Here is a 13871-nt window from a genome sequence, read left to right as displayed (position 1 = left end):
ACTACTTGACAATAGCTTAGAATAGAGTAAAAACATTTAAACAATTGTGTAGCATGTCCCTAAAGCACTGAAGTTTTTCTTTAAATCCAAACTCTGACATTTGGCTGTTACTTGTGTTTAAAAAGGCCTTCTGCAGCAGCTGGGAGCTGAGCGGATGTGACAGCTGGATACGGGGGAGATGTGGGTAGGTGATCAGCTTTGACACTGCTCGTATCTGAAAACAGAATGCAAAGACACACTCACAAACACACACACACAAATCTCTAGTGCCCCAGTCTCTTTTATTCTTCCTTAAACACAAACACAGACAGCCCACGCAACAACAGCACACGGGTGAAGGAGTGCTGCCTGTCAGCGCGTGGCGTGATATTATGCCACAGTGTCAGAGTGATTTTCAGGCTGGGGTGATTGGTGAGTGTGAGAAGAATGTGAAGGGCACATGAGTGGCAGTGCAAACACACAACATACAAAAGCACACACAGGTGATGCAACTGTGTTTGCTTACCGCTCCAGTTCTTTATAGACATCATCCTCTCCTCTTGGCTTCAAATCCTGACATAAAGAAGAAAGGGGAAACGGGAAAGAGAGAGAGAGAGAGTGAGTGAGAGTGAGAAGGAGTGGGACAGAGAGGAGAAGGATAAAAAGATGTACTCAGGCCAGATTTATGTCCCTCTGGTGTGTAATGAGATTGATTTGTTAATACCACTAATGTAAGGGTGACAGTTGATAGGCAATGTTTTTATCTGAGTGAAGGCTGATAGATTAGAGGAGAAGACTGGAAGTGAGAAGGAAGACGTATCTGCTGACAGCTTAGGGAGGGTGCAATAGAGAGAATGAGACTTTGTATGCACTAGTGAAGATGTGTGTCACAGTTACTTGCACAGAGACATGCATGCACAGTGCCTGCATGTGTGTGAGTGCATAATAACTCACCATGTAGACTGGACCCTGGGGAGGGGCCTGTTGGGAGGGGAAAAAACTGGTTTAATGAACATCAAGTGACAGAGAGGGAGGGACACTTGAAGTCGGAGGAAAACAGAAGCAGACGAGGGAAGAAAAAGTGCACTATAGAAAGAAGACGGTAAAGGGGGGGAGGGGAGGGGAGGGGGAGGGAAGCAAATACCAGAGGGGCGATGGAGAAGCGGGGAAGATGAGGGCAAAAATCATCAGGAGGTATTTAGTTGAATTCATCACCTGTCTAATATCTTCAGGATTCTCATAGATGTTCTCTGCTTCACCCGAGTGGACAGACAGAGACTGCTCGATACCTGAGTACAAAAAGACAGTTACTAGTGTACACACACGCAAACACACTCGGCTGCACAGGGATGGAGGAGCTGGGAGTGGGGTGGGGGGCAGATTCATTACAACAACCCCAGAGGATGTCACGGCCCAGATCACTCAGTGGAAGCCAACAGGGGCCAAAGATGGACGGAACACGGAAAGCTGTCAAAAAAGAAAACGCCAGAAGACTCACCGCGATCAGAAATGTGTCTCTGTCTCCATAGCAACACACCGACAGCTGCGGCAACCAGGGGCACCAGGAGTAATAAAGCAGTGAGAGAAGGGCGCGGGGAGGAGGTGGTGTCATCGACACTCTCTACAAAAGGAAAAAGTGAGAGAAAGAGAAAAGAGAGAGAGAAGCATGATTTTTTCCAAGAACGGTGCTAATATAAAACTCAGAGAGCGGTGATGGTGTGCGGTTGAATGACATTAAGGCTGTCCAGGAACTTATTGCTGTTTGCTCTCCAGTTTGTTCTAGTCGAGCAGGGGGGGGGGGGGAACCTTTTTTTCTTAACACTTGGAGCTATATTTTAGGACATTTTGCACTTCCAATTTCCTGAACATGTTACATGGATTTGCATCATACTGCTGTCAGTCAAGGACAAAGGGTGCAGTGAAATAAGGCGAGGAAATCGAGACTCTAACAGACAGAATGAATAGTCTGTAGAGCAGCTTCGAAGACATCGATCTGACAGACCCTCCGTCTGGACAGTAAAGGCTGTCAATTTGAAGCGTGGATGAGAAGACGGAAAGCAGCAGTATCAAGGAGACCAGATACTCTCTGATCATTACAACAAACAACAAAAACTCAGCAAAATGCCACTTCCACACAAAGCTGTTTATGCAAAAACAAAACCCTAATTATTCCATTTCTCATTTTCTAAATATGATGTAGGTAAAGTCTGGAGATGCTTTTCTTTGCACTCCGTTGACATCTGATCCCAGCGACAAAAAGCTTCTAGGCAAACTGACAAACAATGGGGGATTGCAGTCCTTCAGCCAATCCTGGCCGATGCAGTATTTAAAAACAGGTGGTTTAAAAGCGTAGGCATGATTATCACAAACATTACATAAGCACAACATTAGCTCACTGTTGTACAAGTCAAATTTTGTGGGAAGAGCACATGCGTGCGATCAAACTTGTAAGGATTGTTTGCATAATGACGGTGACATCAGTCTTGCAAAACACAGCCACCGGGCAACATGGGAAGCAGCAGGGTGGCGCCTGTTTCCACAGAGATTGTGTAAATTAGTGCACCTGAACAAGCGCACCGTTGTCTGTCTGCTCAACTGTAGACAGAGCACAAAACGGTAAGATCTAACAAACGTCTTTGGGTTACACAAGAGAAGCCTCATTCACTCTCAATCACTGCAAAGACTGATTATGTAATTACATAATTAGCAGAATTTATGATTAACTCCTTCATTTAAGATTCTCCAAAGGACAGAAAAAAGGTGAAAAGTAAAGTTCACTTTCACCAACTTTTCACAAATTTTGTTTGAAAGGGGATTGGCCCTTGGGCTTCACCTTAGCCCCGGTGTCTCAGCTTTTAGCCAGCTTCAAAATAATCAATCATTATGTGCTGTGTGAGGTGTAATTGATTGGTGAGTGAGTGTAGAGGTTGCTAATGGAATATTGTAGTGAGAGCTGACCCCAAGACTGACCTGCTCTGTTCTCCATGCCAGCTTTAACGCATGAATTATGGTAATTGAGCACAGTGAAGTGAGGCGTAACTGCCCCTAGATTCTCGTGACCACTTGTCCTCTTCTTTCTTTCTTTCTTTCTTTCTTTCTTTCTTTCTTTCTTTCTTTCTTTCTTTCTTTCTTTCTTTCTTTCTTTCTTTCTTTCACCTTCCTCTATATCTTTACTATTTCTTTCCCCCATTGCCACTTCTTTACCTCATCTATTTAATCTCAAATGAGGTAGGGAGTGATTTATATTATTGCAATTGTAGGGAGGAGTGCCTCAAGAACTGCTTGAATGCTTTGCAAACGATGGACAAACTGAAGATAGAAAATGACTGCAGAAAATCCCTGACATTTGAAGTATGTTGTGTGCTCCTCAGCACAATAATTGGTTCAATTCTGCATTCTTTGAACTCTGCCACCGGTGAAAGAATTTTGACAGTGCATTGTTATTTTACCTCCTACACCATGCACTCTGCTTGGCTTACATTTCAGTTAATATCCTAAAATTATAAATATAAATATGGGTTGTTTGGTGCACTAAAAACTTGCTTCACTTACTTCCTGCTCAAAGCACAAAAATGATGCTACCCGAGATGTCGTCCAGAGAAAAAAAAAACAGTTCAGAAACCTTGAACTGTCACTACTTATTGTCACATTATCCATTATTAACCATGATTTGATTTTTTGTGCTATCTTGCACTATTGCTGTGTTTGTGCAGTCTGCCACTTTTCAACAGAAAAAAAATGTAGGTCATCCAACACTCACATTATTTGAATTTTCACTCTGTTCAGTCTAAATTCCCTGTGACATGCTGGAAAAATGCAACGCTTGTCATATTTATTCTACACACAGTTGCAAGAAATAGTTTGAATTCCCAGAATTTATGAGGCGATTACTCATAAAATGTGGTCTTATCTTTATCTAAGTCACAATTATAGACAAATCTGATTAAAAATAATAACAAACACAGAGCTACCAGCTAGAGTGCAGGCTGAAAGTTGTTACACTCTTGAATTTATTAACTTGCTGAACCCCCTTTAACAACAACAATCTCCAGTGGATTTTTTTCCTGTGGCTGCTTCTGAGACTTGCGCATCTTTGAGACGCTCTTGTTTCAGTTCATCAGTATTTCAGGGACATCTTGATTGAACAGCCCCCTTCGGGTCAAACCACAACATCTCAGTTGGGTCGAGGTCAGAACTCAGAATTGGTGTGATGTTTGCAGGACGCCCACTCCGAGGGAGAGCAGCTACAGTCCTGATTTTCCTCCACTTGCAGACAGTTTTTCTTGTAAACTCATGAACACCCATGTCTTGAGAGAAATGCTTTTGGAGCCCTTTCTAGCAATATGCACTTCTATGATGCCATCATCATGTGAGAGTTGCTTCAAGCCAGTCTCTCTTGAGAAGAGCAGACTTTGCCAGTAACCTGACTTTGTGTGCATGTATTTAGTAAGAAGAGGCACATCTCCAGCCCACACTTCCAGTCTAACCTGAGCACAGAAGCACCCTAACTTCTCTCAGCCTAGACTTTAAATATTTACTCCGTGTGCTCAATCTGTGCATAAAAAGTGCAACTTCTAGCTACATATTGAGTCAGATTGTGTTTGACTATAAGCATGACTTAGCTTATCATCAGAATATCCAAAAAGTCCAAAAACTTTCTCTTACAACTGTATATGTATCTCAACCTGACCACTCCAATCAGACAAAATCTTGCTGCCTCATCTCTTCTCCTACTCGCCATTCACCCTCCAACGCTCGTTCTTTCCTGTGCATTATTCTTATAGCTTTACCATCACCATGCATCACGATGAGCTCTGGGGGCCTTCAACCCAAGTGATGTATTGGGTTATGGGGAGTGAACTCATCTCTGCTAAGGGATTCATTCAACTGTCACATCCTCCTGTGTTCCTCCACAGCCACCAATACAATAAGCTTGAATTATTTAGTTTTTGTGGGAAGAGATGTCCTAAGGTCTTGTCTTCTTATACTCAGATAGCTGGGTGAGTTTGATGAGAAAAAAAAATAGCCTATATGGCTTTATATTTTCTAGAATAAAATGCAGAGTAGAATATTATCCAATGCATTAAGTTATTCAGCTGGATATTATCACAAAGACTTTTTGTACGGAAGCTTTGACCTGTGACCTCTTTAGCTACATTAAGAAAGCATAACATATGGTATCTGTCATGAGCTTTCGTCTCTGTAAACCCAAGGCTCTCTGGCAGACGAGCTGACCTGGGGTTGGCTTGAATACGCCATAGAACGCTTCGTGCAGCAGATATCCGGGAAGCATCCACATTCATGGTTAATTATTCCCAAGCAGACAGGAAGTCTGCCAGGACTGTTGTGTGTTATATAATAGTGATCCTAAAGAAAATCAGAAAACACACCAACCTTTGGACAAATTCTGCACAACCTTTGGAGACACTGTGATAGCTTGTGTTGCCTGAATGGCCTGCCCATTTTTCAGGTGGAGAACGCAGGTGTAGTTTCCTGCTATGTCAGAGGTGATGGGCAAGGGCAGACTGGTGGTGATGCTGCCAAGGCTGCTGCTTGACATCTTTAGCTTTCGACTCGCGTTGTGATGCTTCCACTCGACTTTTCGGACCTGGGACCGCTCCGAGTAGAGGCAGATCAACTCCATCTTTGAGGAATATTTCTTGATTTTAACTGTGGAGGTGATGCAGAGTGATAAGCGGATGAGTGGAGGGCAGCATGGGAAGAGAACGAGACCAAAGAAATAAAGGGAAGCCAGTAGGAATGATGAGTTACAGAAAAGGCAGTTGCGGGGGGGAACAAGGTGTGTTAAAGGGTAGTGTGTGAATATAGAAAAGGGCAAGGACAGATAGAGAGTAATGAGGTAAAGGGATATGAAAAACAAAGAACAATTCAGAGAAGGGTCAAAATAATATATATTCATTAACTTGATTTGCTGCTAATGCATCGCTTGACTGTGACTGATGTTTAGTGTCTCATCAAAGTGGAATGAGAATCCATCTGGGTGTAATCAAGCTCCACAGACCCCATCCACACACACATAAAAAACACACACATTTCACTCTTGATTAGCGTGATCAGTGTGGGCCACCTACAGCCTTGGTGGGAGGGCAGCAGGTATAATCATGCATAATGATACTTATAATGAGGTGGGGTAAAAATATGTGCATCACATGATTAGTGCATTGGTGGTGCATGGTTGGATGTGTGTGTGTATGGGATGCAGATGTGTAAAGCAGGGTGACAGCGACAGTGACTGATCGGCCGGTCATGTCTGGACAACTGTGATGGATGCCAAGGGGACTGTGATTAGTAAAACCCTCCAAGGCCACCATGACAGGGCATGGTGTATGCGTGCATATTAGCTTTGGTGAATGTGGGTGATAATGTGTGCTTCTGCAAAGTGTGAAAACTCCTCAAGGCACACTCATAAAAATCAACAAGCACTCTGCTTGATTTTTTTTCCTCCTTTAAATTTATGAATTGAGCAAATGTTCTTTTTCATGTGTGTAAAGTCAGTCTATTCCTTTAATAATGTAATTTATCAGTGGCTGCAGGAAATTTTCTCTTCCTTTATTCTGCAGTCAGAGTGCATCGTCTGTAGGAACACTGAACTGGGTTAGAGAAAAAGTCGGTGTCTTGCTCAAGGACAATTCAGCAGGAGAAATGACACCTTGACACGGGCCTCCTGGAAGGAAGTCTCTTTTCACTACAGCACTCTTTGAGCCTGCACTGACTTTGCAACTAAGCTGCACATAGTTTAGTTTCAAATTTATATGGTTTTTATTCTATGGTAAGTTCAACACCATTGTCCAGTGTCATTGTGAAATGTATTAGCAGAGGAACAAAAGAGGCATTTATATTAGTTTAGTATAAAGACTTTAAACAAAGTTTGTTTGTTTTTTCCAGTGAAAAAATATCTAAGGTTTGCCAAACAGCCTTAAACATACTCGGACTTATTGTGCAGCAAGCAAAGACGCTGCAATGAGGCTGATTTTATTAACATATTTTAGACTGATCTACGTTGTTAGAATGGGCTTAACCTCACAGTCTAATGCAAACTAGACAGTTCTCAAAAAAAGAGGACCAACTTATTTTGACCCTAAAAAGTTTTCCTCCCACATCCAGGGTAACTTAGAACTACGACAAAGATAAAAAACAATGACATTAACTAAAAAAATGGCAGCTAAAATTGTGGCGTAAAAAAGAAGGAGGTTGATTGTCTGGAAAAACTGTAGCTACTTTTTGTGTATTGCTATATTTTGAATTTTTCTGTAACAATATCCTGATTAATGTGAAATTTTCAAGCCGAAAAAAGATTTGTGTTAATCATCAGTTAGATACTAAGCCAAACAAAGCAAGTTATTTTGATCTATGACGTCACCCCGAGCACAAAAGTGAATAAGCATGTTTCATTTAATGTCAAAGTACTGCTTTAAAAGTGTACAGAAAATGAAAAAATATAATAATAAAAACAGAATAAGTAGGTGGAGAAATATAACAAATGGAGATGCCACCAGCGATTACATGAAAGGTCACTGAATGAATTGATGAGTATGAAAATGATGAGTGAGTCATATGTTATGGCCTTTGCAGGATTTCAGCTCAACACAAAAACATATGGCATACTTTATGATGAAAAGACCAAATAAAACCCATCCATCCACCCATGCATACCTACATATATATACACACACATACATACATCAACTGTTTACAAAGCTTGTAGTAATATATTTTGAAGGCAGCGCTTAAATTCGTCCAGCAAATTTAAAAGTCTAAAATCTCTCTAGAATCTGTGTCAAGGAGAATAAAGACAATTTGTCTTTCCATGTATCTCTTTTATCACAGATGCTTGCATAACAGCATCCTTTATGTCATTCTAACACATGTTACACTAAAACCAACAGTCCTAATCTCCAGTGACCCACTGGAGCTGCTCCTATTGTTTTATTCCTTCCAGTCCACCTCTTTCTACTGCCTCCTCCCTCTGACCCCGATCTGTACCTTTCAGCACGCTGAGCGACGTCCTCTGGCTGAAAACGTTGTCATTGAGCAAGACTTCACAGACGTAGAGGCCACCATCTTTCAAGTCAGGTGTAAGCAGAAAGGAAAAGCTCCCAGCCTCTGGGTTGTAGGGTAGACCAGCCATCTGTAGTTTCTCGTTTTGATTAGTCATTAGAGTACCCCTCCAACGGTCGTAATCGAACACCTTCTTCATATTATTTTGATTTCTGGTGTCTGGAGGAACCCAGTTCACCTGCACATAGTCCCCCACAACACCAGGACAGGTTAAGAGGAAGGATGTGTGAGCCTGAATGGCAGTGGAGATCAGAGGACCTGCAGGAAAGGGTGGAGGAGGACAGATATGGAGACATTACTGTCCAAGAAGACACGTGGATGGGGAATTCAGACTTAAAAAGTGGATGCATGAAGAGTGGGGTAGAGAAACTATAAACAGAATAGCAAGAAAGTGGGAAAATGGAGATACAGTAGGGGAAAAAATTCCTTCAACAATAGGGATTACATTCTTATATGCTGAGAGTCACTTCTTCAGCTCTGCTCTTGCATTCTGCTCTGCCTGATTACCAAGCTGCTGACACAGGACTTTCAGACTGCTTGTGTTACAGAGTTACTTACCATGTGTTATATTGGTGAATGAGGCCACTTTGTCAGCTGTGGGGATGGGGTTGGGTGGGGGGCAAAAAGCAAATAATGAATAATACATAAATGTAGCAACTATAATATTCACAGGAGGACTAGCTGGATTTTAGTGCAGATCTACACTCTGCTTTTGAGTCTTGAAACTGGTCTATAAAAGTAAATACTTTGAAGAACTGTAGCTACAAGACTTCTAAATAAATAATGCTGTTGCTGGAGTTTCTGGCATTGATGCCCACTTGCACCATCAATAACAGCAACAACAAATGCATTCTAGCTCGTAATGCTTCTGCACGGCTTCTCTTCTTCCAGTCAGCCTTACCAGAAACTGTTACATCCACATTGAAAGCAAAGAGACGGCTGCTGCTGTTACCCCGGGGGTAAACCATACAGACATAAGCACCATCATTGTTGTTCAGAACTTGTGGTAGTTTGGCCACAGTGTTGGTCTTTGACTTTTTTTCGCTCTTCAGTGTAATATCACCAGGTCCTGCCCAGGTGACCTTTGTGAAGGCAAAGTCAGGAGTGACGCTGGCAATCAGCCGCAGGGTGCTGTACTGAGGAATGGGTACATCGGGGACGACGCTGACTGGAGATGAGACAGGAAAGAGTTAATTTGTGCAAATGCACTTAATTCTCCAGCCATTTAAACAAACATTCATTGTGGCAGGCAAAAACAGCCTTTTATTGCTGTATCTGGATGATGTGAGGCTCATTTCGATTGCAAGTAAATTATTTATCTGCTGTGTAACTATCAACATAAATCTAGTGGGTTTTAAAGTCCAGTGTTTCCCTCTGGAATGCAGTGGATTAAAGGTTCAAATAAAACAGTGTAAAGCGAGCTGCATATATAGGTGCACTACTTGACTTAAGAAGATGTGCCAGATGTTACGAAATAAAAGTGTGGTTGCAGAAAAGATCATTTCCTACATATACTGTTTGCTGTCATTTATAAATCAAGCAAATAATATTCTTTTAGTTATGCAGCATTGTGAAGAAGAACTGTGTATAAAAAAGACATAGAGAGATTTAAAAGAAAAGGAAAGGACAGCATGGAGGAGCCGAAACGCAGAAAAATCAAAAACAACTAAGTTAAAGTCTCCCTACACTAAAAGATTTAGTTGGTATTTCTTCTCCTGGTTGTGGGACTCTACAGAATGATGGATGTTCAGAGACACATGAAAGCTCTTCAAGTGGAAAGTTTCTCTGAGTGTACCTAAAATGTATTCTTAAAGATGAGTACCCAGAAGACTGATCTGGGACAGACATCACAACTACTTTGAAAGTCAGTGGTCCAATAGGTAAAATACACTGTTGAAGCCCGGACTCACAAACACTGAGAACAGACTTTTTCAGTGGCAGCTTGTGTCCTGTAGTAACATTTGGAAATTCATCTATCTGTTTTCTTAACTGCTTATCTGCTAGGTGTGGTGGGCTCGAGCCCTCGTCATGGTCTGACAGACCACATTTTTCCTTCCCACTGTCACTCACTAACTGTTTGCTCATGAGGGTCATCTGATTGTGTTATTGTAGGGTCTTTACCTACAATGTAAATTTCCTTGTGGTGACTTGGAGAAATGGTGCTATATAAACAGAACTGAACTGAATTTGGAGGGGGGGAAGGTAAACACAAGGAGAACCCTCACATCCACACCTACAGTTGATTTAGAAGCACCACGAAGATGGAGTACCTGAGAAAACCCCATCCAAACTTCATGTAATCAAGCAGGAGGTTTCAACCTACAGCTTTCTTGCTGTGCTAACCATTGCACTGCCATGCAGCCATGCTGAGAATTCTTGAAAACCGCATTACAAAAATTATTATTTAATGATGAGTGTGTTTAGATCTCACAAATTACCTGGTGGGGAACTTTAATCATTTATAGATCTGTATAAACACATATGCATACTTTATATATCTGAAAATCTTTGATGACATGTTAGTAGGAGTATCTTTCAAATGCACAATAACGTCTTGTTATTCCTACCTGTAAGGATGACTAAAAGGATAATCTCCTCCTTAAGTATCTTCTCTTGTTGTCGTATCAAGCATGAGTAGAAACCAATGTCTGCTGCTTCAGGCTTTAAAGACAGTGAGAAAACCCCACTGTCTTTAAAGTTAGAGTCAGTCAGTTGCATGGATGGCTTCAAGGCACTTCCAGAGATCCTTTCATTTGTACTGGCTAACATGATCAATTTCCACTCATTTGTACAAAATAGCTTCACCTTCCAGTTAATGGTCACAGGCCCTCTCACACTTGTGTCATTGCAGATCAAAGTGGTAAGCATTCCTTCTCTGACCACCACAACATCGTTCCAATCTGAAGGAGAATAGACACGTTTGCCATTATAAAAGATTAATTCCTGAAGCTGAAATGCATTGAAAATATAGTCTTGCTTTACTGCTCGAGTTTTTTTAATCTTGTGCGCAAAGGACAGGATTATGTTTTTCAACTCAAGAAATGACTCTACACATGGCCATATGTAGAGTAAAAGCAACTATTACAGTTAATCCTCATCCCTATTTATGAGTAAAAATGATTTAGATGAGTTTAGCTGAGGCTATTATGAGGCTTCTGTTGTTAGAGTCAGTCATACATAATGGTTATCTTTCAAAGTCTTTTTAGCACAGAATTCCTCTCTTTGTTTCCCCAGACGGTACAGTATTTCCTTGTAGTGCTGCTGTGGATGGATAGTAACAAAAAGAACTTTTCACTAAAAAGACTACGGGAGATAACAACTCGATTTATGTAAAACAGACAACTAAAGCTTCACATTTGCTTCAAATGAATTTAAAATGCATTTCAGAAAAACAAATACTGTGGATTTTTCCATCTTATGATAACTGTGGGCATATCGGTGCTGCATAGGATTAAATAGCAAGGTAAACTGGACCAGGTGGCAAAAACGGCAAACAGCAAAAGGAGAGAAGAAAGCTTTTTTCCTTCTTCTTAACTTGGTAAAAGATACAGTAGGTATAGTTTTTTTTTTTTTTAAATTGACCCTCTGGGACAACAAAACAAGCCTCGCTAGGTGTGACTCATCATCGTAATTTACATTCAGAGCTGTGAATTCATTAAAGTTTGCACTACAAAAGCTGTAATTGCTGGGAAATGAAGGCAGTGTTTTCAGCATGAATAGTTTCAAGTACAGTTAAAAAATGTGCTTCCAAAAATCACAGAAATTGGTTCGTACCTGTGATGCCGATGCGACAAGAATATACCACAGAGAAGGAAGCAAGAATAAAGGTGAGAAAACCAGCCTCCATCACAGATTTAAAGAAAAGAAAAACCACTCTCACTGCACCAGTTGTCTCTGTCTTTGACACTGTGACCTTTCTTACTCTTCTTCGGAACAGCAAGAAGTATTTTTCTGCATCCTCCAATATTATTGGTTTGCCTGAGTGGCATCTTAACAACTTTGCTGCACATCTTTGAGCCGAACAGGATATGGAGCAACCAGAATGGACATAATCAGCAGGAAAAGACTGTTATTATTCCAGTCATGTATGTGTGCATGGAGCTGATAAAATACATACACGGGCATTACCATAATGTTGGTGTATGATGTTTTACAACACTTCCGAGCTGAACTTCAGGGCAATTAGTAACAGAACTTCTGACCCCAACGCCGAGTTTGACAAAAGGAACGAGCATGTACTCATGTGCGTATCACAATGTGTGTGTGAAACTGAGAAAACGATAAGAATAACAGAAAGTGAGGGATTGAGGGAGATGAAAAAGCGAGAAATAAAGAGCTTGGGTTGGTGTGGGTGCACTGCAACCCCTAGGCTACATGTCTTTACATCCCATAAATGTCTTTAATTAAGCTAAAGGTATTATCAGCTCCTCTGAGCACTATTACAGATTTTTCCATAATTACCATTGGGTGAATGGGGGCGGTGAAGAGAGATAGTGAAAGAGAGAGAGAGAGGGAGAGAAAGTAGATATGTATTGTGGGTGTCTAATGACGGGGAAAGAGAGAAAAAAAATTAAGAGCAGCACGAGGGGGAGAAATGTGGAAGGAGAGGTGCTCAGACAGAATAAAAAAACCCGGGGAGAGAAGAAGTGTGAGAGAGTGTTGCAAGGGAACAGAGACAGTGTGACTTCAAAGAAGCCTGTGGCTGCTGACAAAGAACGTGGTGCTGATCCTGTGGCCCCTCCTCTATGGGTAAATAATCACCATAAGCCTTGGCTCTGTCTAATGAAGCCACTGCCAATGAGCTAATATCTGTTAACTATGGGCTTCATTATCACTGCCACAGACCCCTGGAGAGCATGAGGATGGAGGACGGGATGAATAGCAGAGAGGAGTGAAGGACGAGTGGACAAAGAAAACTGAATGACATGGGAAGAGGGAGAGAGGAAGGGAAGGAAGGAAGGAAGGAAGGAAGGAAGGAAGGAGAAATTAGGAAGGGGAGGAAAGTGAAGTTTAAATGAAGGGAAGGTGTAAGGGTATGAGATGGTGAGAAAAAAGGAGTTGAGGTACTGTGTAAAGAAAGTGGGTAGTGGCTGTTAAGTGGAAGGTGTGAAGGTCGATTTGGTACGGGTATGAAAAATGGATGAGTGTGGGAAGGAAAAGGAATGAAACCCTCCATTTGGTGGCGACTTTCTTTAAAGCTCCTATTCTCCCATGAATGCATAAGATTTAGCAGCAGCAGTGCAGGTATGGGTGGTCTTCGCTCACTTCCCATGACTGTGCTGGTCTTCTAACACTGTGCTACAGAGCCAGGAGGCAGAATTAATTCCTTTTTAGGAAAAGAAGTCTAAAAGAAAGATATACTTTACAGCTGTTTTTTCAGGTGTGCACACCATTGCTTGACCTCTGATCACTATCAGCGTCTTCAGAATTTGCATCTCAGTAATAGTCTGGAAATAAGAAGCTTGAGGGGAACTGAGAAAAGGAAGAGAACGGCAGGAAGAAGGCAACATGGTTTAAACTGTGGGACTTACGGAGATGTAATTACATTGGCTGTAAAACACTTGGGTATAGGGATTAGACCTAAACCAGATAATGCCATTGCTATGCTAGTGTGCACCCTGCTTCAGAGGAAAATAGGGCAAAATGAATTGGAAGTTATTCCGTAGAAGAAAAAAATCTCATCAACAATGAGTGTGCTGGAGTCTGCAAATAGATACATGAGAAGCTGTTTCCTTGTGATTTGATTTTTGTGGCTGCCACTGGTTTCGTATTTTGTCGTTCATTAATGAATGCTTATTGATTTTGGCATCTGC

General features: G+C 41.5%; 1 protein-coding gene across 2 annotated transcripts; it reads right to left on the bottom strand.

The window, feature by feature from the left end:
• Positions 1-192: 192 nt before the first annotated feature.
• On the bottom strand, positions 193-11905 carry g6fl (g6f-like). Of its 2 annotated transcripts, none has more exons than XM_085365445.1 (11): positions 11833-11905; positions 10626-10958; positions 8960-9226; positions 8617-8652; positions 7984-8316; positions 5374-5649; positions 1478-1600; positions 1195-1268; positions 934-960; positions 506-552; positions 193-214 (listed from the first exon to the last, which is right to left on the bottom strand). In XM_085365445.1, exons 1-11 carry the CDS (start codon positions 11903-11905, stop codon positions 193-195), a joined length of 1611 nt encoding a protein of 536 aa, XP_085221571.1. The 2 variants fall into 2 exon arrangements, with proteins under 2 accessions (XP_085221571.1, XP_085221572.1); XM_085365446.1 differs by having other exon boundaries at positions 1478-1598; positions 5393-5649.
• Between the last annotated feature and the right edge of the window lie 1966 nt (positions 11906-13871).

This window comes from Diplotaxodon limnothrissa, linkage group LG11 (assembly GCF_057381915.1).
Source record: "Diplotaxodon limnothrissa isolate DT_005_m linkage group LG11, D_limnothrissa_male_GT1.1, whole genome shotgun sequence".
Taxonomy (NCBI): domain Eukaryota; kingdom Metazoa; phylum Chordata; class Actinopteri; order Cichliformes; family Cichlidae; genus Diplotaxodon; species Diplotaxodon limnothrissa.
The sequence above is the reverse complement of the archived record's forward strand: the minus strand, read 5'-3'. Positions and strand labels throughout refer to the sequence as shown.